General features: G+C 38.4%; 1 protein-coding gene across 1 annotated transcript; it reads right to left on the bottom strand.

Moving 5' to 3' along the window:
• Positions 1–235: 235 nt before the first annotated feature.
• On the bottom strand, positions 236–6,397 carry LOC110563905 (prolactin-5A1-like). Its single transcript, XM_060372369.1, has 5 exons — positions 6,367–6,397; positions 4,957–5,135; positions 2,256–2,363; positions 1,296–1,484; positions 236–421 (listed from the first exon to the last, which is right to left on the bottom strand). Exons 1-5 carry the CDS (start codon positions 6,395–6,397, stop codon positions 236–238), a joined length of 693 nt encoding a protein of 230 aa, XP_060228352.1.
• Positions 6,398–25,320: the final 18,923 nt, after the last annotated feature.

Below are 25,320 nucleotides of genomic sequence, written 5' to 3'. Positions count from 1 at the left end.
AAAGAAACAATGCATTTTATAGAGAGTAGAATAACGAAGGGACAAGAGTTCATTTGGAGGGAGTACAGGGCAAGGTGAAATTATGTAATTATATTTTAATTAAAGATAAAAATTAACAAAATAAGTGACCCTTTACATTCAATCACAGACTGAAGTACTATAAAATTTAAAGAATCTTTTAAGGTTTAGATCAGTATGGACTATCCCAGAAGTAGACAATAAGGATAAAAGCTTTTTATTTATTAGGCACAATTTGGTCTCTCAGGATATTGACATAATCAGAAATTTTTTGTGCATCATTGTTAAAGCAGAATAACAAGCTATGCAAACCAAAAAGTTGAGTTCTTCCTTGGATTTGCTGTACATATGGCTCTCCTGACCATGAAGGATAGTCCTCATTTGTCTTAAGTTCAGGATGAACCTATTCACAAAATAATAGTCAACCAGTTATTATTTATATTATTAATATCTCTTGGTCCTCACTACTTTTAAATATTAAATAATATTTTGAGGAATGTTATGAATGTAAATATTAAACAAAATTATTTGTTTCATATATACATGGACCTGGATTCTACAAATCTGTTAGTTATCTTAAAACTGGACGGAAGAACCACACATGCAGTTTTTGTAATATAGTTGATCCTAGATGAAATGTATTATTGTAGGAGTAGACAGAATTGCTGCTTCATTATAGACATTGTTTTGAGCAAGGTGCAATGGAGTGTTGAGAGTCAATTCTCTTGTGAGGAACTTCTCACGTTCTCAGTGTTATTCTGAAGTGCCATTTGTGCTCTATTAGTTTTCTCAGTACACAATTTTCCTTTCCTTTATTTCAAAAATAACTATCATGAATCATGGACGTGAAGCTACAGAAATGATGAGGATTGCAAGTGGTGGGTTAAAATGCTTCCAGTTTAGGGATGACTGTGATAAGATGTCCTGATACAGTCAGGACACTTTAACGCTGCCCAGGGAAGACACTGTTCAGCCCACTCTTAGGAATCATTTAGTATTTCTTGAGATTCCTGTGTTGTGGGGTGCTGGGTGAAGCACTTTTAAGAATGTTTGGAGGAGGGAGGTAACTAGAAGTGGGATACAAAGTAAATAAAATATAATTTAAAAAAAGAAAAAAGAATGTTTGAGTTGCCCCAAGTTCTTTAGTCCCAAGACTGTGCAGTCACTTGCCTAAATTTTACTATGGTAGACAGAGAATTAGTCCAAAGTTGAGTTTTCATTACAGACATTGTAGCTTTCATAAGAAGAAAACAGTAAAATTTAAAGAAACAACTCACCTGGCTGAGAATAGTCTTAATGTCCTGAAGATTCTTTGTAAGTCTTTTGATTTGTGTATCAATCAGTTTAACTTTTGATATGATAACATAAGGAGTTCCATCAAGATCAGCCATGTTGTTTTCTACATGGTACAGAAGGTTTTTCCAGGCAGCCAGCATCCTGATTGTCACATTTAGAAGGACTGTAGGCTAAGCAAAAACAGTTGAGCATCACATTAAAATAAGTGTACAACTGCAGGTTGAATTACATGTGATAACTAGTGTAGGCTTCATGGCTTGTGAAGTTTTTGTTGATTAACTGAAGCAATATTGATATAATGGTTTGTGATGTGTCCAGCCATGGATTGGCTCTCAACAGACTTTCCTCCTTCAATTTTCTTATGTTTTACAATTGTGCATATATATGTAATTCTCTTCCAGGAAATCATCAAGGAGAACAGAATATATGTACGCACGTGCACATATATTATGATAGTTATTTTAAATCATGTTGAGATTGGTTATAGGTAGATCATCAGATAAGCAGACTATAGTAAAAACACACTAGCACTGCCTACTCAGTTATGATAGGCCATACTTCTACCCATGCAACATGGGTTGTATTTTGCTGGACCTGCATGTAAAGACCCTGCAAAATTGTATTAGGTATGAGTGAAGAAGTAGGAAGGAGAACAGAAATTACTTTTTTTAAAAAAGAAAGCATTTTCCAAGTCGAGAAAAGTTGATTTTATGATCAATTGTATACAATGCTTTCTAAGGAAGTGCATTAGTAATAGTAAAAAATTGCAACTTTCCTTGCCTGCTTGTTAGAGTAAATTTAACGATAAAAATTACTCTGAAATTTCTTTTATGTTCACTTTATTAACTGTATAGTATGCTTTCCTCATGTTGCCTATCCTCTCCCCACATTCTTGAAGGTGTGGTCACTGTATTTACATATGAACTGGTTTCAGGACTTACTTGCATTCTTTTAGCCTTCCTTTTGCTGCTTGGGATAGAGTGGGATGAAGTATGGCAGGTCATGACTGGCTTGTTCTGGAATTTCTGTAGTGGATCATACTGCATATCCTGAAAACAACAACAACAACAACAACAATAATAATAATAATAATAATAATAAGTTAGTTTGGGGTTTTGAAATGGAGTAAGTGATTTTTCTATAAGTGCTTAAAACATTTCTTCTATTGATTTTTGGAGAATTTCACCTATGAGCACTGTATTTATATAATTTCCACCCCCACTCTCCTCCCTGAAGGTTCTTAGAGTCCCACTCCCTCTCAACTTCATAACCTCCTTTTTGTTTTTTGTTACATACAAACAAATATGCACATGTATACGTGAATACGAACCCCCTAAGTCATTTAGTGTTGCTCGTACGGGTATGTGGTTGTGAATAGCCACTTGGGATTGGACAACGTTCGAAGGAGCGTCTCCCTGAACATTGCTGGTTCTCCATCTGTTGGAAACCATTGATTGCTTACAACTCTTCCTGTAGAGGTGGGGACTTTGTGAAACCCCTATCCATGTTGGATGTCAAGAGAACATTAAATCTCTACACTAAGAAATTAAAAAAGAAGCCCGTCATCTGTTTACTTTTTGCCATTGAAGATTTAATCTAATTTTCTCATCTGGCCTTTTAGCGTCTCATCTTTTCACAACTTTACGTTTCTAATTTCTCACTCTCCTAAAAGTTACTATTTGAAAAGGAAGCAGTAAACCATCAAAATTACAAACAGTGTTTAAATGATTATCATTCTCTAAAATTAGAGTCCAATGCCCAGTACATGTATGTCTTCAAAGTTTTGATTCCCATTGGAGTAAACAGATAAACTTCCTTTAATTGCACATTATAAAATTATATTTTAGTATGATATCCTATGTTACATGTTAATATCTGCTTATAAGTGAGTATATAACATGAGTGTATTCATACTAAAATCTACAGACGCAAAAATGCTAAAAACAAGGAAGACCTTTGGAAGGATGCTGAATTCTCATTCAGAAGGCAAACAGGATAGACATCAAAAGTGGCAAAGGAGAGGGAACAAGATGGGAGCCTACCATAGATGTCCTCTGAAAGATTCCACTCAGCAGGGGATCAAGGCAAATGCAGAGACTTACAGCCAAGCTTTGGGCAGAGCCCAGGGAGTCTTATGGAAGAATGGGGTGGGGGGTAGGATAGAAGAACCTGCAGTGGACAGGCACTCCAAAAGGAGACCAACAAAGCCAAAAATTCTGGGCCCAGGGGTGCCTGCAGAGATGGATGCATCAACTAAGGACCATGCATGGAGAAGACCTAGAACCCCTGCTCAGATGTAGCCCATTGGCTGCTCTGTCTTTATGTTGGTTCCCTTGTAAGGGCAGCAGGGGTTTTCTCTGACATGAATGTGGTTTCTCTGCTTTTTGATCACTTCCTCCTGGTGGCCTGACCTTGCCAGCCCACAGAAGAAGAGGATTCCACAGTCCTGATGAGACTTGATAGGCTAGGGTCAGCTAGTAGGGGAGAAGGACAGCCCCTTTCAGTAGACTATGGGAGGGGGAGGTGAGAAAGTATTTATTATTTATTATTTATGAAGTAAATAAATTGTAAAAAAGAAAACTAGAGGTACAATGAAAAAATATTTTTCTTTGTATTAGCACTACATCATACAACCTGAATATATTAAATTCAGGAAAATTTAAGAATATAATTGCTTTGATTGTAACAGTATCAAACTATAGTTTTGGAAACACTACACAATAAAAAAATTAAATGTAAAATATACTTTAATATTTATATACTAATTAATATTTAAATATTATATACATTATTTACCACATTTATTATTTAAAGTTAATAATGAGATAAATTATGAGTGTTTCATGAGTTGTGAAGATGAAAGGTTGCCACTCAAGAATGAAGAACTAAAGAAAAGCTACCACAGAGGACAATATTAATATGTCTGCTGCACGCATGGCGGTCTTGTGCTAATATTCTTTGATACTGAAGCCCTTGTCTATTTCTGCCTCCTGGACTGACTTAGAGAAGATAAGATCCAGCCTTCAGAGTGCATTCATCAGGAAAACAAAGCCTATTTATGTCTCTAACCTAGTTCTCATTTTGAAGTGGTAAACTTATGTCCTCAAAAGATTTTTAAACCATGGCTCTCAGATTTAGTGGTTTTGAAAAATAATGTTATTTGTTGTTGTTGTTTTTCCCTCCTGACATTGTTTCAGCATTGCTACTTCTTTTCATTTTAAGGGATTCATGCAGTTTGAATCTCCTTTATTGGATATGTGCAGTGTGCTAAGCAAAGAGTGACAGCGGATCCTTTCTCCAGCAATCCAGAACAGAAATTTCGAGTCCCGCTAGGTCACTTTTTTAGGGCTTTCTGTGAAGAGCAGAAATTTAAAAAACATTAGAGAAAATCTTTTGAAATTGCTTTCAAAAATATTTTAAAATAAATTTCATTTATTTTTCAAAAATTTAGTGATTTCATAAACCTACCCCCCCTGCCAGTCCCCTCCCCACCACATTCTAGTGGTCGATGCTTTCTTGTGGCTGTGAATCTGTATTATTTGAATCTTGGCTCATGATGTCTTCTCATTTAACCTGTAGCGCACCCAGTTTTTGACATAGGGACCTGTTCATGAAGAAGCCAGAAGTAGGTGAGGTACTTACAAATTCATTTAACGCTTCTGAAGAGAGGTGGTCGATGCCCTCAGATGCATTGCTTGTCATGTTAAAAATGTAGCTGAGGACTTTCTGGCAGCCTCCATCTTTCATGATACACCTGGGCACAGAGGCCACATTCTCCCACATGAGAAAGCTTGACAACAGCAGCAGCAGGAGTGCCCCTGCTATAAGGAGTGAAATCACAGAGACAATCTATTTATGTGAAGTCACAAGAGTCACTCTGTGTAGCGAAGCCTTATCTAGCCACAGCGCCTTCTGTTGCCCAACTTGTTATATTTGAGCTGGGCTCAGAAGAAGAAAAAAATACATCTTCCACTATGGAAATTTAGGCAACAATTTGCATTAGATGACATGATAAGAGTGGTTGTAGGACCTCCACTGTGATGTCACCCACTTTTAAAATTTGTGACAAGGATGTGTGCTGGCTTCATTATCAATGTACTTTTGATGGACATAAACCCTAAAGATCAGTAGTTTGTTATTTCAACAGGGAAGGAACACTAACTGCCAGTATAAAAAGGACTATTTCTAACAGGAACTCAATGACTGGCTCTTTAGCCTCCCCACCCCCCAAGGGAGGAGCAGTCCTGTTAGGCCACAGAGGAGGACCTTGCAGCCAGTCCTGAAGATACCTGATAAAACAGGATCAGATGAATGGGGAGGAGGTCCCCCCTATCATTGGACTTGGAAAGGGGCACGGTGGAGATGAGGGAGGGAGGAAGGGACTGGGAGGGAATGAGGGAGCGGGACACAGCTGGGATACAGAGTTAATAAAATGTAACTGATAAGAAAAAAAAATAAAATAAATAAAATAAAACATTGGTGAAATAAAAAAAAAAAAAGGAATTTCATACTTCAAAGACACGACTAAATTCTCAAAGCCGTATAAGACACGTATCTGCTGGCATAATATACCTTAGCAGAGTATTGGCTGCTTGGTTAAGTTTATTCAAGTCAGGAAGTTCATGGTGCCTTGGAACCTTAAAGGGTTAACTGCGTGACTGAGGAGCTGTGACTCCAGTGGTCTCTCTCCAGCAGCAGCTCTCAGTTTCAACAGCACTGCCTTTCATTCCTGCTCTGGAGCTGTCCAGTGCCTTGGATGTGGTGTGAACATACCTCTGGTTTCTACACATAGAACTTAGTAACACACTCGCCTTTTCTTCTCACTCCCGTCAAGAAAACACACTTTCAACACTTGTCCTGTAATCAGCCACAAGGAACGGTAACTTTGTGGAGAACCACTGTTCTAAATATCCTGCTCAGTTCCCTTATGCAGCAAAGATGAGAATGTTGCAAGTACTTCACGACAGCAGAGAAAGTATTCTATACAAATGTCAATTGGTGTAAGATTAGAAATTCATAGGCTTTGAAAAGCATAAGTAAGGGAGTACTTACAGAGGTGTTGTTGAATCAAAGACAGCCGCATCTCTGGAAAACCGCACCACAGTGTGGGCACTGACTGCGGAAAACTAGACTCCTTCCCTCAGTTAAATTTCCACCTCCTATATAGGCCATCAGACCACCCTAAAGCTATGCAGAGATGATCTTCAGGAGCAAAGATATGGATCCTGGATGAGAGTCTCATGATCCTGACTCCTCAGGGAATGTTAACTGCTTCATGACCATTACTGTAGTCATAACTATACTTTTTCCTAATATGTTTACAGTGACTAGGCTTTCATGAGGTTAGAGGTCACTGTAGTCACATCTACTTCCTGATGTCTGATGTTCAAGTCACAGCGAGGGGAATGTAGCCACTTGCTAACACTTCATTATTTCCCCCAGGCTCTTCTGTTCATTTGTCAACTCTTTGCAAATTAAGTGAACCATGTTGGAAATGTTTACATTATTTTATGACCACCATAACACAGTAACCATCTCATTCTCAGCACTTTAATTAGTATGAATCTTGGCCAGCAACCACCAACCACTACACAGTTTTTCTTTGCTACTTAGGCAGAGAACAGCTACTAATGGACTCAAAATCACTTTGAGAAGAGTTGTAGGCACAGCACAGCTATTTATCAAAAGAACAGCAAAATTCTCCCTACAGGACCTATGGCCAATCCAGTCACAGAATTTTGGCCCAGCTTACAGAATGAAATATGGGTTCCCTGTACTGAGAAAGGTTGAATTATGACACAGGTAGTTGGTTGTAACTATACGTGTTGTGCCTCTGGCTGGTCCTCACATCATATCTAGCTTTATGATTGGTTATTAACATGTAGCTGGTCATGTCATCCATTTACCACTCTCAAGTTAGTTACTTTAGCATTTTATAGATCAAGCCCAGCCTAATTTCTCCATGTTTTGCAAAAGAGCAGAGTATTGTCTATATCCATCAATAGACTCTTCGGATTATGTATACCCATTGGCAGTGCATGCATCCTGTGGATGGCCTCAGGTGCCTCCCTGGTCATAAGCTGTTAGAAAAATAACCACTCTGTTACTGTGATTTGTCAGTAACTTCATGGCAACTGCATAATTTCATACCAAATACAGCATATGCTTTCACATTCCAGCCCCAAATGATATACCGGATCCTACATCGATGGCTCAGGGAACATTGCAGAAGAAGGGGAAGAAAGATTATTGAAGCCAGAATATCAGAAAGTCTGTGGGACACATTCCTAGAAATTTCAGCATATATAAGACCTGAACAGTGGTAATATAATAGACATTCTAACATGGAAAAAATATCTTACAGGGTCCCACCCTTGGACAAAGAATTACAAGCAACTAGTAACTATTGAGAGAGGGAGAATTAACCTCTTCTGGGATGAACTTCTTAACCAGTTAACCAATAGAAATCAGTCATCCCCCAAACTGTATACCTACAAACTACAAAATTATCTCAGCAGGTTATATTTATGTATTTATATTTATGTATCTTTCTGCGCACACACACACACACACACACACACACACACATATATATATATTCAACAATAACAAAAATAGGCTGAGAATAGAGAGAGATCTTCAAAATATCACAGAACAAAAAGTAAAATAAAAATTTACCTTATACATTAATCAACATTTAATTATTTAATATCATATCTTCTCAAATACATTTAAATGTGTCTATTATTTAAATTTAATAATCATCAACATTATAAAAGTGTGATGGGCTACTGGAGATATTAAAAAATTGAAAATTGCAAGAATGCAAATTAAATAAAATCAGTGAGTAAATAAAAAATATGACTGTGTATTTACTACAGACACTGAAGATCTATGGTCAGAGTCATTGATGTATTGAAGCCATCATCTATCACGGACTTCTAGACTGACACATAACACACAACATCCAGACTTCAAAAAAAAAAAAAAATAGAAAAACTTCAACAGGAAGAGAAAGCTTCTTTATGTTTCAAAACTGAGTCTATTTTAGTAGTGACAATTTAGGCCTTCATGTTCTTTAAAAATGGCTTCCAGATTTAGGAGTTTCTGTAAAGCTATTAATAATAATAGGTGTTACTGTTTTTCCCTTGATAACATTGTTTCAGTCATTTTAAATCTTTTCATTTTAAGAAATTTGCTGCAAAACAACTTTTCTTTACTTGTTATATGTAGTACATGAAGGGAAGAATGCTGAAGGACACTGGCCTTAGTACCCAAGAACAGGAAGTTTGAGACCTTTATTAACTACACATTTAAAGAGAGTACGTAACAAATGGAAAAACTGAAAATAATTTTTAAAAGTATATTAGATAAAAAATAATTAAAACCAGTTTGGAGATTTAAAATTTGTCATGTATAACTGTCACATTTTCCTAGTTCCGTGTTTAGTGGCCGATGGTTTCTTCTGCCTATGCGGGAGTATTATTTGAACTTTGGTTCATGACACCTTCTCATTTAGGTCATTGTGCTTTTAGATATTGACATGAATGCTCCCCTAAGGAAGAGATAGGAAGTACATGAGGTATTTATAAATCCATTGAAGATTAGTGAGAGAGGGTTTTCATGTACTCAGATATGGTCCTTTCCAGGTTGAACAGGGAACCTGAGTAGCCACTGGCATCCTCCATTTACCATGTTATAGATAGACACAGAGGCCCCTTTCTCCCAACAGCAGCAGCATGAGTATCCCTGTAATAACAAAAAAGAAAAAAAATCCCATAGACAATGTATTCATATGTAAGTCAGTCTGTATAGGGAAGCTTATCCATCTCCAGTGGCTAGGCTGCACAGCTCATTACAGATTAGTCAGGGCAGAATAAACTCTTCCTTGATATGTAATTAAATAACTATATTTACACAGTTGTATAGTTTGAAAAGTTTGCTAACTTCCTAGGGTTCTGGTATGTTCATAAAAGTACCTCTGTGACTCTTAAATTTGGGCCTGACTTTTATTCTGAGCTTGGTGCAAAAGACGTCTCTTCAGGTAGTTTAACATGCTTCGATTTCTGATTGTATTTGGTCATTTGGTCCCACTTGTGTTTATTTTTTTAACTCAATGTCTGTTATTACCAGTTTGAAGACTATGTGACAAGGACATCACAGTTTGTTTGCTTCATTTTCATGTCTGATGAAAATAAATCCATAATTTCTGGATTTCTAGTATGGAGGAAAATCCTGTCCTAAGTATGCCAGCTCTCCTAAGTGCCATAATACTTCAGTTTTTCTCTCTTAAATTGAGCTTTTTGATAACCTTCTGAATAGAAATGGTATTGTTGTTACCATCTAAGTCTGTTGATAGAACAGGGCTTATGTGGATGAGTGATTTTCCAGTAGTCTTATTGGTGACAGTTTACGGAGGCTGAACTGCAGCTCTGAGGACTTTGAACCACACCTGTTTTATCTCACACACCTGTGTGCTCTCACTGTGTACCTGGGGACAGGAAAAACATCAGAGTTATTAGGGTCACTGTCAGCTTAGGTTGTTGCTCTTACTTTTAAGAACAACTCAAATTATGAGGATTTTACCTCCGCTCTTGGCTCTGCATGATTCTACTTTTCAAATTTGTGGTAATGATCTCTCTTTGTTTTATCATCATCACTCTTTGGACAGAGACTGACCTCTAACATATCAACAACTTTGTAATCTCAAGAGGAAGATACAGAAAGTATGTCCAACATTAAAAGTCTTTCTGTGGTGGTCTCTATCTGCTGCAAAAGAAGCTTCTTTGATAAGAAGAGAACTACGCTTATCTGTGGGCATAAGGGTAAGTATTTATTTCAAATGCAGTGAAGGATCATCTTGCTCTAGGAAAGTGGAAGTAGTACATTCTCCTCTAAGATCCATGATAGGTAGTTGACTCAGTTTCCATTACTATGCATGATTTTCTTCCTGTTCAGTGAACCTAATACCCAATTAGACACCCGTTGGTTGCTACCAGGTATAAGTGCCACTATTTCACCTTTAGTGTTATCTTGCCATGCTAAAAATTGTTGTCTGCCTATGCCAGACATAGGCATAATGTCTGGATAGGACTATTGATTGATTTTCTTCCCTAGGCTGCTTGCATTGTACTTTCTAGAAGTATGTAAGCCAGTTCTCAGGTAGAAGCCATTTTGATCAGACATAGCTTGAGTCCTCTGACTCCTGTGTCCAACACACAAAATGTCTTTCAGCAATAGGGATTTGCATTCATCTTCTGGGAGGCAACTAAAAGCAACATCTATAACCAGAATTATTTTAAGTACCTTGAACTCTCCAGACCAACAATTGGAAAACAGTTTTCTCACGCGTGATTCTGGGCTTCTGGCCACATAGTCTGTAGCTCTTGAGGGATCATTATCATGCCCAGTAGCATAATTTACATGCCCAGTAGCATAATTTAGAACACATATACTTAAAACTTTAAGTAAAGATGTAGTAATATGCTTCCCTATTAAATTCAAAGATTCCTAGAGATTTTTCTTTTTCCTCTCTTCCTTCCCTTCTGTGTTATAATTACTCTGCCTCCAATTAATGCCCCTCCTCTTTGCCCCATTTTTTTCCCTTCATATCACCTGCTTCCTTATATTCCACATAGAATTCTTCTCCCACAACCATGGTCACTTTCCATTTTCTAGATGTCTTCTATTACTACAGATTATATGCTTAGGAAGCCAGGAGCCACGAGTGGAAGGCAGCATGTGGCATTTGTTTTCCTGGGTGAGTGGGATACCTCACTCAATATAGTATTTTCTAGCTTTATCCACTTACATATTTTCATGACTTCCATTTTTCTTTGTAGTGTGATAATATTTCATTCTGTATTTGTATCACATTTTCTGCTCATCACTTGGAGGGCATTTAGCCTGTTTTTATTTCCTGTTTTTTTTTGTTGTTGTTGTTTATTTGTTTTGGTTTGGTTCTTTTGTACAGAGCTTGCTGAGCAAATGAGTATCTGTGGCATAGACTCTCAAGTCTTTTGGGCGTATATCAAGGAGTGGTATAACTGGGTCATCTATTGGATTTATTTTAGGCTTTTTGAAAATTTTCTAATTCTCTACACTGGTTTCCAGAGTGCCAGCCTAAGTTTTCAGTCCTACCAAAAGTCAATGAGGGTTCCCCCTTCCACATTCTCACTAACGTGCTCCTCATCTGGTAAAAATTCAGAAAACAAGCGACTCTATAGTGCATAGTCCCAATAGATACATCTACAACACAGCCCCTCCACACAAGGCTCAAGGAACACTGAAGAAGGAGGATTGGAATGCTGTAAGAGTTAGAGTACCTGGACATTTGCAGCTCGATAGGGTCTTCTCTGTATGACAGGGAAGATAGGTCTGGGAAATTTCAACAGAACCACTGTATAAACAAAACTTGAACTATGACAAACCAGTCGACTCTCCAGTGTGGATGGGGGATAAGGAAACCTCATAAGGCTCCATCTCCAGATGAAAATCTACAATACATTAAGCCTGCTAAGAGAGGGTTTATTATTCTCAAGGGAGGAGACCCCTAAATGGTTATCTGATGTCAAGTGGTCAGTCCTAAAACCATGTACATAAAAGCAACACAAAATGGACTCATTAGGTTATATTTATGTACTGTTCAAAACACACACACACACACACACACACACACACACACACACTAAAAAAGAAAGAAGCCATGAATTTGAAAGAAAGTGGGAAGGGACAGTAGACATGGGAAGGGTTGTTTGAAGGTAGGAGTGGAAAGGGGAAATGATGTAACTATAGTTTACTAAAATAAAACATTCTAATATTAGAGATACTTCTTTGAAAGAGTTTTGTGACATAAAAAGGTGGACCTCTGGGATCAAGTTTTGTAGAATACTTGATGAATTATAATAAATGCAGTTTTAATATGCAACACAAAGCTCTGGATCCTTAATATATGCTTGTGAAAATCCCTAAATGCAGAAAACCAATAAAATTAAATACATAAAAAGTCACAATATGCAAGGTAACTTAGCAAACTTTGTGTATATGATTAAAGCAATATTAGCAGAGTTAATTTTCAAAGAACATGATGATTCTTTGAAATTCTTTCACATTTAGGAAAGTGACAACCACGAAGGCATACACACATTTCATTTAGCACTAAGAAGGTTTCACAGTCTAAATGGAATAGTGTTATAACAATACATAAAAATGTCATAAATTATTTATTTAAAAAATCATTCTCAAGAATATAATGACAAATAGCAGTTGCCTGCTTTTCTTTAGGGCTTCTCAAAGCACTACAAGCTAGACATCTGCTAACACTGGATAAACTAGACTGCACAACTGGAAGGTTCATTAGGTCGATTCAAGTCAGCAAGTACGAAGCAGTGACCTGGAACCAAAACATGTCACTTCCTTGCTTCTGGAGTTGTAACACTTTGGACCCCTTGACACCTGTAATCTCATCCCTATCACAGTTCTCCGTTTCAGCAGCACTGCTCTCCTTGCTCTGGAGCTGTTCTGGGTATTGGTCTAGTGTAGATATCACCTAGTTTCTAAATTACCTAGAAGCCTGCACTCACTTTTCCTACCTCGCTTCAGTTCTGACAACACATAATGTGTCTGTAGGTCATCTCACACCACAGGACAAGAAAGACTTACTAAAACTAATCCATGTGAGAGTCTAATGTGAGTCCGAAATAGCCTATACAGAAAAGCTTAGCATGATTATTTTACCTTGAAGAAGTGGTGAACTGATAGGGTTAGAGGAGCATAAGAAAAGGTCTGTTACTCACGGGATTGTAGTTGACTCATCTGTGTGTCTGAAAGATCACACACTAAAATGTGTATCTGCTGAGGATTCCTCATCCATCCAGCTAATTTTCTGCCTTTTATGCACACCAGTACACCACCAGCATCGCTCTGCAGGGCTCGGGGCAGGAGTTATTAAGATCTAGAATTCCAGTTGAAGTGTCTATGACTCTCCCTGACTCAGGGAAGGTTCCTACCCTTGCCATTGCCACACCTAGCTAGATGAGGACCACAACTCCACTCATGCTTCCACGTGATTGTAAATTCTCACACAAACAAGTTCAAATCATTGCTTCATTTCTTTTTTTAATTATATTTTTTAATAATTTTATTTTATTCTTATCAGTTACATTTTATTAACTCTGTATCCCAGCTGTATTCCGCTCCCTCAATCCCTCCCAATCCCACCCTCTCTACCTCATCTCCACCCTGCCCCTTTTCAAGTCCACTGATGGGGGGGACCTCCTCCCTATTCATCTGATCCTGTTTTATCAGGTATTTTCAAGACTGGCTGCAAGGTCCTCCTCTGTGGCCTAACAGGACTGTTCCTCCCTTAGGGGGTGGGGAGGTCAAAGAGCCAGCCATTGAGTTCCTGTTAGAAATAGTCCTTGTTCCCCTTACTATGGGAAACCAATTGGTTACTGAGCTACCACGGGCTACATCCAAGCAGGGGTTCTAGGTTATATCCATACATGGTCCTTGATTGAATGTCATTGCTTCATTTCTTATAGGATGAAAGGTTTGGTCCAGGGTAAAACAGTGATTAACACATTGAAAAACTCCATGAATAATTTAAGAATCTGGTACAAATTTGCATTAGATTTGATCTTACAAATTAACTTTACATGTTATCAACTATATGATAGGGTTTTCCTATTTCCAGTCATGCTTTCTGCAGGTGTGATTAACTGCACCCATCACAGTGCATGTAATAACACACAGCATGCAAAGCCAGCACACTGCTTAAGCCAAATTGGGGACAGAGTTGGGCTGAATATAAACAAGCATCTCTTAGGCTTGTGTTTGTAGCATTGGGAACATGGAGGGAAGAAGGGTGGTGCCTCTGGGACTTCCATCCAGAAGTACACAACTTTTCCTAGAAATTGACTAAATGAGCCCAGGTGGGGAGTATTACTGCATTTGGCCTATTTGTGCTATTGAAGAAAGGCCACATCATAACATCTGCAAATTAAGAAGCTAAGCAGGTGACCTTGTTGCCTACATTTTCTCACTTAGAGCTATATTCCCTTTTTTTTTGTTGTTGTTAATTTAATTTTCTAGTCTTGCAACATCTTTCCATTCTTATGATTTTGTTTGCCTACTCTTCCTAAAAGTTTTATTTAGAAAGAAAGTAATGAAACTAGAACTCTTTCAAAACACTGAATTTCTTCACTAGGATCACAACCCAATGCCATAGGTGTGTATATTTGTCTCTCTCCTGCTTCTTGTTTTCCCAAGCTACAAATTATAAATTTATACTTTAAATTTTCACTGAATCTATAGCTCTTAACCATAAAAAGTTAAAAAATGTAGACTGTAACTGTGTTAATATCGGGCAAAAAAACCTCAGGATGATTTTTCAGGTGATGTTACAGAAAGAAAAGTTTATAGTACAGCACATATGTGTCAATGTCCGCATATCATTTAACACTTCATTCAAAAATATTGTATTTTCTTAAGTACATATTATTTAATATATCTAGATTGCCTATTTAACAATCAAAAATTATGAAAGTTTACTAAACTGCTAGGGATAGTAAGAAGTTCTAAGATTTCTAGTCAAGGAAGGAAATAAAAAATAGTGTACTGGTTGAAGATAACAATAGAAATAATTTTTATTGTAAATACTGTGGCCCTGTGTTTACATTCATTGATATACTGAACTTCTCATCTATTGTGGTCTCCTCGACTGCTGATAGCACACAACGTACAACCTATAAATACCTTCTCAACAAAGAGTGGGCAGTTCACAATTCTAAACCAGCACCCCTTTAGTAACTGTGAACTTCAACTTCTTAAACATATCCCCAGGTTAGGCTTCTTTGAAAAACTGGAATTACCATCATTATTACTCATTACCATCGTTTCCCATGGAACTTTGAATTAGCCTTCTCCACTTCCTGTTTATGTTTGGAGATGTGAGCATAAAGCTGCTGCTTCAGTTGCCTGCCGCCTACCCGCTCTGCTCTGCCTTCACGGACATCCCGGAACCGTAAGCCCCAATAAACTCGCTTGTAAGTTGCTTCATCACAGCGTTTTGTCACAGGAGTCAGAAAGTAACTAATTCAGCTCACTTTTTAGTAGCAGATACTATTTCATGCCTGTGAATGTGCATTATTTGAAGTTCAGTTCAGGATGTGTTCTCAGCGAAGCTGTAGTGCAGCCTAGTCATTGACATGAAGGTTCCTTTGGGGAAGATGTGGGGAATAAATGGGATACTTCCAAACTCTCTGAAGTTTCCATAAGAGAGTCAATCAACACTCACATTTCCATAGTCCAGTTAGAAAATATGATATATTCTGTAGTTCTTCATTGTTGGTCCTCATATAAATTCTGAGCTGTGTGTGTAATTCTCTTCATGTGGTTTAATATTTTGGGGTTTCTTCTGATTTTTAGGCATGATATGCTTAATAATTTTTATGCTTTTTTTCAGTGTTTATTAATAACCTGTTATACACTGATGTGACAAGGAGAGTGCAGTTCATCTGTTTGCTTTATTATCTTACCTGATGAGAATAAACACATGATTGCTGGGTTCCTAACACCGAGGATTAAGAGAGTTGAGGCATCAACATTTGCCTTAGGCTGGAGTAGCTAGCTCGCCACAGTGCCCTCATGGTTTGTCCCAATGCCAAATATATAGAATTTTTTTTCTCTCCAAATTTGTCCTTACAGTGACCTTATAAAAAGCTAGGTCTTGTAGCTGCAGTCAAATTCTATTGATGAAATATGTGCTTATTTGGTTAAGTGGTTTGTCTCTTACTAGCAGTTTGGGGAGGCAGGATGATAGCCCTGTGAGCTTGCGCTGAACTTGTTCCATAACATACCTATGGGATCTCACTGAGCATCTGAGTGTCAGCAGCCATGTCAATAGTTCCACATTTCCGTGTTAGCTCACATTGTTGTTTTTTACTTCCAACAGCATTCTTTATCATAAGACATGTCCTAGGACCTCTGTTGTATAGACTACCCATCTTTCAAACTTGAGAAGACAATATGAAGTGCCTTCTGCATCAATTTTCATTTCAACTGATGGTCAGACGTAGACCTCTAACAAAGTAACCACTTGTGATCTCAAGAACACTATATCACCTGACAAATACCACTGGGCTTTAGTGATGGCATGCTGAAATGTTTTCTGATATGAAAGTGTAAGTCTAATAAATTCCACAGAATTTTCAATAAATGCAATGAGAAATGTCTAACAGAAAACATGTAGTTGAGGGACATCTGGGTTTTTTCCAGGTTCTGGCTGTTATGAATAAAGCTGCTATGAACATGGTTGAGCAAATGTCCTTGTTGTGTACTTGAGAATATTTTGGATATATGCCTAGGAGTGGTACAGCTGGATCTTGAGGAAGCGCTATTTCTAATTGTCTGAGAAAGCGCCAGATTGATTTCCAAAGTGGTTGTACAAGTTTACATTCCCACCAGCAATGGAAGAGGGTTCCCCTTTCTCCACATCCTCTCCAGCATGTGTTGTCACTTGAGTTTTTTATCGTAGCCATTCTGATGGGTGTAAGGTAAAATCTTAGGGTTGTACTAAAATCTATATACCTAAAGAAGCTAAGCAAGAAGGAGGACCCTGGGTAAGATGATCAATCCTCACTTAGAAAGATAAATGGGATGGACATTGGAAGAAGGAGAAAACAGGAAACAGGACAGGAACCTACCACAAAGGGCCTTGAAAGACTCTACCCAGCAGTGTACCAAAGCAGATGCTGAGATTTATAACCAAACTTTGGGCAGAGTACAGGGAATCCTATGAAAGAAGTGGGAGATAGTAAGACCTGGAGAGGACAAGAGCACCACAAGGAGAGCAACAGAACCAAAATATCTGGGCACAGGGGTATTTTCTGAGATTGATACTCCAACCAGGGACCATTCAAGGATATAACCTAGAATCCCTGCTCAGATGTAGCCCATGGCAGCTCAGTATACAAGTAGGTTCCCTATTAAGGGGAACAGGGACTGTCTCTGACATGAACTCAGTGGCTGGCCCTTTGACTACCCCCTCCTGAGAGGGGAGCAGCCTTACCAGGCCACAGAGAAGGACAATGCAGCCAGTTGTGATGAGACCTGATAAGCTAGGGTCAGATGGAAGGGGATGAGGACCTCCCCTATCAGAGAACTTGGAGAGGGGCTTGGGAGGAGATGAGGGAGGAAGGATGGGATTGGGAGAGAATGAGGGAGGGGGCTACAGCTGGGATACAAAGTGAATAAACTGTAATTAATATAAAAAAGAAAAATTTAATAAAAATAAAAAGACAAAAAAAGAAAATGTAGTCGTTAAAGCTTTATCTGTGGGAAACTTCACAAATTCAAATAACTAAAATAATTACATATAGCTTATGCAATATGCTGGACAACTAAATTATCTTTTAAATGTAAAATTAAAATGTTATTATCAGAATACACTATAATTTTTCAAAGACAAATGTTTCTTTTGTGAAGTTATTTTATAAACACCACACACACTGTCTAGCATTTTGTCATTTATCACTGGAGAGATTTACATAGTCTATGATGAATTTGAATAAATTCACTCTTTTTTTTTACATTTCAAAATATAAATGTGATAGTTGTTATTAATTCATCTTTCTGAACATGTCATCAAGAAAAAGAACTCTAGCAGGCTGTCTCCTTTACAAGGCTATTTGACATTAACCAGATTCTTAAAGCAGTATAAGACACACATCTTCTGGCACTGGATAAATAGATTTCACGACTGAAAGTTTCATTAGGTTGATTCAAGTCAGGCAATTGATAGATGTGATTGAGGAACTAAAAACTAAAAACTAAAATAAAATAAATTATTACTCTTCCCTAGAGGAATGGTGGCAATTGTATTCATAGTCTCCTGTGGTCTCATTTCTGTCCCAGTTCTCAACTTTGGAGCATGGCCATTTGCACATGGATTGATTCATTTGCCCTGGACCTTTTCCATGCATGGATGGCAATGCTGACATACCTCTTGTTTCTAAATTAAATAGAAGATGATTCTCACCTTTTCTTCCTCACTTTCAGTTGTCTCTGAAAACACAAAATGTCTCTGCCCATGGCTTCATATTTGTGAGATAACCAAGAGTCACTGACTGGGGACTACTGATAAAAGAGACTATTTGGCCTGTGCAGAGGGCCTTTACAATGTAGACTTAGAACGTTCTTCGAAAGGTTGTTCCACTTAAGCACAGATGAATAACAGTATGAATTGAAGAGCTTACCGGAGCTTAGGGAGGGATTACTTACAGGAACATGGTTGAGTTGAAGAGAGCTGCCTGTTTGAAAAACTCACCAGCAGCATGGGTGTCAAGGCAAGATCCCTTCTTGAGTGGAGCCCTGCTTTCAGTTAAATTTCCATCTATATACTGCAGTAACCTTCCCCTATCTACTCAGGAGTTATGTTCTGGAATCTTAGATAAAGTTCCCATAACTCTACCCCCCGGGAAGGTTACTAGACTCATCATCATTCCCCATAACTCTATACCCTCCAGGGAAAGTTAATAGACTCATCTTCATTATGAAATTCATAACTATGTCTCCTTTAGAAGCTAAATTCCAATAAGAAAGCTACTTGCTTGGAGATGGCAGGAGTATACTTCAGGTATATAATACACACTTTTTTTGGGAAAAGTTAGAATTATATAGTACAAACTTTTCATGTCTTGGAAAAACATCTAGAACCACAAATATAATGGGTTATGAATTTTGGAGACATTTTTGTTAATGACTGTTAAAAAGACACAAAAGCCATTTGGCTACTGACAAAAGCCAGTGTCAAAACTGTTAATGTGAGTCTTGATTTACTTTATTTATTTATTACAATTTACTCACTTTGTATCTCAGCTGTAGCCTCATTCCTCATCCCCTCTCAATCCCACGCTCCCTTTCTTTTCTCCTCCTATGCCCCTCCCCCAGTGCACTGATAGGGGAAACTCTCCTACCTTTCCCTCTGACCCTAGCCTATCAGGTCTCATTAGGATTGTCTACATTGTCTTCCTCTGTGGTCTGGTACAGCAACCCCCCCCCCCGGGAAATGATCAAAGAGCCAGCCACTGAATTAATGTCAGAGACAGCTCTTGCTCCCCTTACTAGGTACCCACTTGGAGGCTGAGCTGACATGAGATTTCACTTTACACCCATCAGAATGGCTAAGATAAAAAACTCAAATGACAACACATGATGGAGAGGATGTGGAGAAAGAAGAACCCTCCTCCATTGTTGGTGGGAATGTAAACTTGTATAACCACTTTGAAAAACAATCTGGCACTTTCTCCGAAATTTAGGAATAGTGCTACCTCAAGATCCAGCTATACCACTCCTAGGCATATATCCAAAATATACTCAAGTATACAAGAATGACATTTGCTCAGCCATGTTCATAGCAGCTTTATTCTTAACAGCCAAAATCTGGAAACAACCCAGATGTCCCCATTCCTCAGTTGAGGAATGGATACAGAAATTGTGGTACATTTACATGATGGAATACTATACAGCAATTAAAAACAAGAAAATCATGAAATTTGCAGGCAAATGGTGGGAACTAGAAAAGATCATCTTGAAGGAGGTAACCCAGAAGCAGAAAGACACACATGGTATATACTCACTTGTAAGTATATATTAGACATATATTACAGGATAAGCATTATAAAATCTATACCCCTAAAGAAGCTAAACATGAAGGAGGACTAGGGAAGTTGCTCAATCCTCACTCAGAAAGCAAATGGGATAAACATCAGAAGTGGGAGAAAACAGGACAAGAGCTTACCGCAAAGGGCCTCTGAAAGACTCTACCCAGCAGGGTAACAAAGCAGATGCTAAGGCTCATAGCCAAACTTTGGGCAGAGTGCAGGGAATCTTATGAAAGAACAGAGGGATAGAAAGACCTGGAGGGAACAGGAGCTCCACAAGGAGACAAGCAGAACCAAAAAAATCTGGGCCCATGGGTCTTTGCAAAGACCGATATGCAAACCAAGGACCATGCATAGAGCTAACCCTTGCTCAGATGTAGCCCATGGCTTTTTCTAAAAAACCTACTTTATTCGTTTTTTTAAACTATTTTTATTTTTATTAATTACAGTTTACTCACTTTGTATCCCCTCTGTAGCTCCCTCCCTCCTCCTCTCCCAATCCCACCCTCCCTCCCTCTTCCCTATCTGTGCTCCTCCCCCAGTCCACTGATAAGGGAGGTCCTCCACTTCCTTCTGAACCTAGTCTGTCAGGTCTCATCAGGAATGGCTGCATTGTCTTCCTCTGTGGCCTGGTAAGGTTGCTCCCCCATCAGGGGGAGATGATCAAAGAGCAGGCCAATCAGTTCCTGTCAGAGACAGTCCCTGTCCCCATTACTATGGAACCTTGGACACTGAACTACCATGGGCTACTTCTGTACAGGGTTTCCAGTCCATCTCCATGAGTGGTCTTTGGTTGGAATATCAGTCTCAGAAAAGACCCCTGTGCCCAGACTTTTTGGATCTGTTTATCTCCTTGTGGAGCTCCTGTCCTCTCTAGATCTTACTATATCACTTCTTTCATAAGATTCCCTGTACTCTGCCTAAAGTTTAGCTATGAATCTCAGCATCTTCCTTGATCTGCAGGGTAGAGCCTTTCAGAGGCCTTCTGTGATAGGCTCCTGTCCTGTTTCCTGTTTTCTCCCTCCTCCCATGTCCATCCTCTTTGTTTTTCTGAATGAGGATTGAGCATCCCTAAAGCAAAGGACACTGTGGTCAAAACAAAATGACTGCCTTCAGATGGGGGAAGGAACTTCCAACTCTATATCTGACTGAAGGCTAATATGCAGTATATCTAAAGAACTCAAGAAGCTAAACAGCAACAAATCAAGTAATCCAATTAAAAAATGGGGTACAAAGTTAAGCAGAGAATTCTCAAAAGAGGAATATCAAATGGCAGAAAAACACTTAAAGAAATGCTCATCCTCATTAGCCATCAGGGAAATGCAAATCAAAACGACCCTGAGATATCACCTTACACCCATCAGAATGGCCAAGATGAAAAACTCAAGTGACAACACATGCTGGAGAGGATGTGGAGAAAGGGGAACCCTTCATTGCTGATGGGAATGTAAACTTGTACAACCACTCTGGAAATCAGTCTGGCACTTTCTCAGACAATTATTCAGGTTTTTTTTTTTTTTTTAAGCCTCCATCTTCCTTCAAACCCTGAACCTTAGTGTTTCTGTTTGTTTGTTTTTGAGTTAGCCATGGATTATGGTGCTCTGGGCTCTAACTTTCAACAAAGATCAAGCATTATTCACATCAGTAGGGGAGCAAAAAAAAATCGGTAGCTCAACATTTGGTGTCAGGGCCTCTCTGAAAGGTTCATACATAGAGGCAACAAGTTACTGACCTGCCGTGTGGTTTGGTTCCCACGCTGCAAGATCTTCCTCTTCTCTGGAAAAGGCAGTGGTAAATATCATCTCCTATCAGACCTCTTGGGTGAACTGCTGTTCAGAGCTGAAGTCCTTCCAGTGGCTCATAACCGAAGCATCTAACTTCTATGAACCTTTCACTTAGGCACTCTGGTCTGATCCCAGTGTTAATCTTGCAACATTTCCCACTGAACAAGTACCTCTGGAGGATTTTTTTTTCTTCAGTTCACATAGATTGCATAAGTACTTTATAGTCCCGAGTTACATGTAAGTCTCAGACACTGAGATTGACTGAGCCTCTTGAGTGACTACAATTAACAAAGAAGCTCCTGTTAGAAATGAACAAGAAAAACAGACAAAACCAGAAGCAAACATTTGTGTTCCATCCTTAAGCTGCAACACTGTCATTGTTTGTCAAACAGTTTATCAGGCATATTCTAGTTGAAAACTTACTTTGATTATATGCTTTCTGATCCTCGTGATCCTTCCAGACATCCCCCTCATCAAGCTTCACATTATTTCTCTCTCTTAAGAAAAAAAGATTCTCAGCTTCATATAAAGAAACAAAAAACCCAGAATCTCCAAAACCATCCTGTACAACAGATCTTCTGGAGGTATCACCATCCCCAATATCAAACTGTACTACAGAGCAATAGTAATAAAAACTGCATGGTATTAGCATGGAAACAGAAAGGAGGATTAGTGGAACTGAATAGAAGACCCAGAAATAAACCCACACACCTATGAATACTTGATTTTTGACAAAGAAGCCAAAACCATTCACTGGAAAAAAACCAGCATCTTCACCAAATGGTGCTGGTCCAACTGGATGTCTATATGCAAAAATATGCAAATAGATCCATATTTAGCACCCTGCACAAAACTAAAGTCAAGTGGATCAAAGACCTCAACATAAAACCAGATACCCTAAATCGGTTAGAAGAAAAAGTGGGGAACAGCCTAGAACTCATTGGCACAGGAGACAACTTCCTGAACAGAACACCAACAGCACAGGCTCTAAGAGCAACAATCAACAAATGGGACCTCATGAAGCTGACAAGCTTCCACATACATAAAGAATGTAAGACTTTAGGTTGAAGATTCATGTTCTTGACTTTCCTCCCAAGCCTTTACTCAATATTTGTATGGAATAAAGACCATTTTTTTAAATAATATAAATAACAACTGACTGACTGTTGTTTGGTGACAAGGTTCATCTCAGAGTTGAGAAGGATGAGGAATATCCTGCCTGGCTGAGAACAGAACCCTTGCAGATGGTAGGTATAGTATCTTGATTTTATACCCTTTTCTACTACTCCATTATGGTGTCAAATGGTTCTCAGTCAATGCCAAGTGCCCATATATCTGCTTCTGAGATCATAGCTAGTGATCTATTCCTCAGGATATCTTTTAATCTTAAACCTTTTCAGTGCATGTGTGTAGTGAGACTCTTCTTTCAGAATCAAGAAGGATGTTTTGGTAATGTGTGTATTCGGAACAACTAATTATCAAAATTTATATTTTTCACTTAATAGCACATATGTAAATAGCATTGAGACATTTTAACAAAAAAAATGCCACAAATAATATGCTTGTCTTGAATATAAGACATGGCACAACTTGACTTAGAATCACAACAAGTAAATGTAGATAAGATGAATAAAATGGGGTGAGGAGGTTATGATTCTGTCAATAGCATGGACATTTCTGGATATATCATGAAAGCCAGCCATTCACTATGACCTAATTTTTACAGAGAGATAACAAAAAATACAATTATGAGTATTATGCTCTTCATTATCTCTGAATTCCATACAATTTTCAGACAAAAATGTGTTAGGATACAAACACAAAGTCACTCCAGATGTTTCCAAGGATGATGTTTAACCACTGGTCTCTGAATCCACGTCTCCTTGGCATCATCCTAGAATGTTCTGTTTGTCCTCTTCTAGTTTCAACTTCATTCATGCTCATATCATGCAGTTCTTCTCCCTCATGACCTGATAATTCAAGTCACAGGGCAGGCAGGGGATACAGAGACGAACAGTCCTTATGTTTCTTTAACTTTTTTTTTTTCCTGGATTTTCGTAATGTGACATTGTCACAGTTGAATGGAGGATCAGAACAAATGAACCTTTCTGAGTCCAAAGAGCATATCCAAAAGCTCTCACCCTGAATTCCTCCTAGTGACTGGTGATAACTCTCATAGGACAAATTAGTGATCTCTCAGGTTCCCCAACCATTGATACAATCTAAGGTATACTAATTATCAGGAAATCTGTTCCTGGTAAGTTTACCCTCTCCACTCCTCAACTTTACCATTGTGGCCTCCTTTACAGTGTGTTTTTCTTGTCTCATCACTATTAAACGAAAGTGTGTCAAAATGTTTTTTCTACCAACTTATTCTGAAGAACCTCATGGATCATGACCACTGTTTGCACAGCCATAACTCTGGATCATAGCTGACTTCTTCTGAGATCTCTAGAAATCTTCTGTTCCCTTTTGTTCATGAATGTACAGATTATCAAATACTTTAGAACCGGTTCACCTGAGGAGCCAGATGTCAATTTTCCCTTCCTGTCAATCCCATGAGTGATTTTCTCCACTAACAGTCAAACTGCAAATCCATACAGATATTCTTCAGAAAGTCAGGTTTTATAACATGAGAATGTCCAGCTATCCCCTTTAAAATTCCAAGAATTCATTGTGGAGACATGTGACTGTGTGAGTAGAGCTCACCTGTCAGCTGTCTCCAAACAGCTGCTGCTTTTGGCTGCTTTTACCATTGTAGCTCATTAGAAGTCTATGAGTTTGTCAGACTGTGTGACCACAGAAAGAGTTCATGAGTCATGAAGGGGAGGAAGGCAGACTGCAATATAGAAAATGAGTAAGAGACAGGATGAGAAGGATTAATGCTGCTAGAAAACCAAACTTGGGGAAAACCTAAGTATATCTTTTTAAAATCTAATATAAAAACAAAATTCTTTGTTCTCCATTTATATTCCATTTCTCTTGTTTTCCTGGTATTTATTTCAGTTTCACTAAAATACATTAATTTGTTTCTGAAACTCTATAGCACTAAAGCAAGCAAAATTAGATTGATCTGCACGTAAATATTCAAGACAATACTCTACACATTTAAAAACTCATTGCTGGGGGACCATTGTTCAGCCATCCTAGTTTCTTCCCTGTATCCAGTGCTGTATTAATCTCAGTCTTGTTCCTGTTTCTAACTGTGGTGATCTAAATATTTCATTATACAACAGAATACCCTGGCAAGACTGGCAACTGATGGCTTCTCGGAGAGGACAGTTTGTTTATCTCAGCATATGGCTTATTCTCCAGCACACATCTCTACAGCCATAACCATATGGATGGCATCAACTGGATTTAGCGGATAATGAAGAAAAACCCAAAGAGAATATGAAATTGAGAGTGAGGTTGGGAGGTTTCTGGCAGAAGTTTTGTGGACAATGGAGAGTCGTCATGATTAATATACACTGTACATACGAATGAAATTCTCAAAGGATAGATAAATGAAATAAAAAAAAATATTGAGCTCAGTGTGCTAGCCGGTGTGCGAGCCAGAC

This window comes from Meriones unguiculatus, chromosome 19 (assembly GCF_030254825.1).
Source record: "Meriones unguiculatus strain TT.TT164.6M chromosome 19, Bangor_MerUng_6.1, whole genome shotgun sequence".
In the NCBI taxonomy this organism is placed as follows: Eukaryota; Metazoa; Chordata; class Mammalia; order Rodentia; family Muridae; genus Meriones; species Meriones unguiculatus.
The sequence above is the reverse complement of the archived record's forward strand: the minus strand, read 5'-3'. Positions and strand labels throughout refer to the sequence as shown.

What these genes read in the sequence shown, in the direction of transcription:
- LOC110563905 (XM_060372369.1), bottom strand. Translation starts at nt 6,397, where the DNA reads ATGCGGCTGTCTTTGATTCAACAACACCTCT. An exon ending in CAGAAGCGTTAAATGAATTT is followed by an intron (nt 2,364 to 4,956) that starts GTAAGTACCTCA and finishes TGTTGTTTTCAG; the next exon opens with GATATGCAGTATGATCCACT. An exon ending in TTAAGACTATTCTCAGCCAG is followed by an intron (nt 422 to 1,295) that starts GTGAGTTGTTTC and finishes TTTTGTGAATAG; the next exon opens with GTTCATCCTGAACTTAAGAC.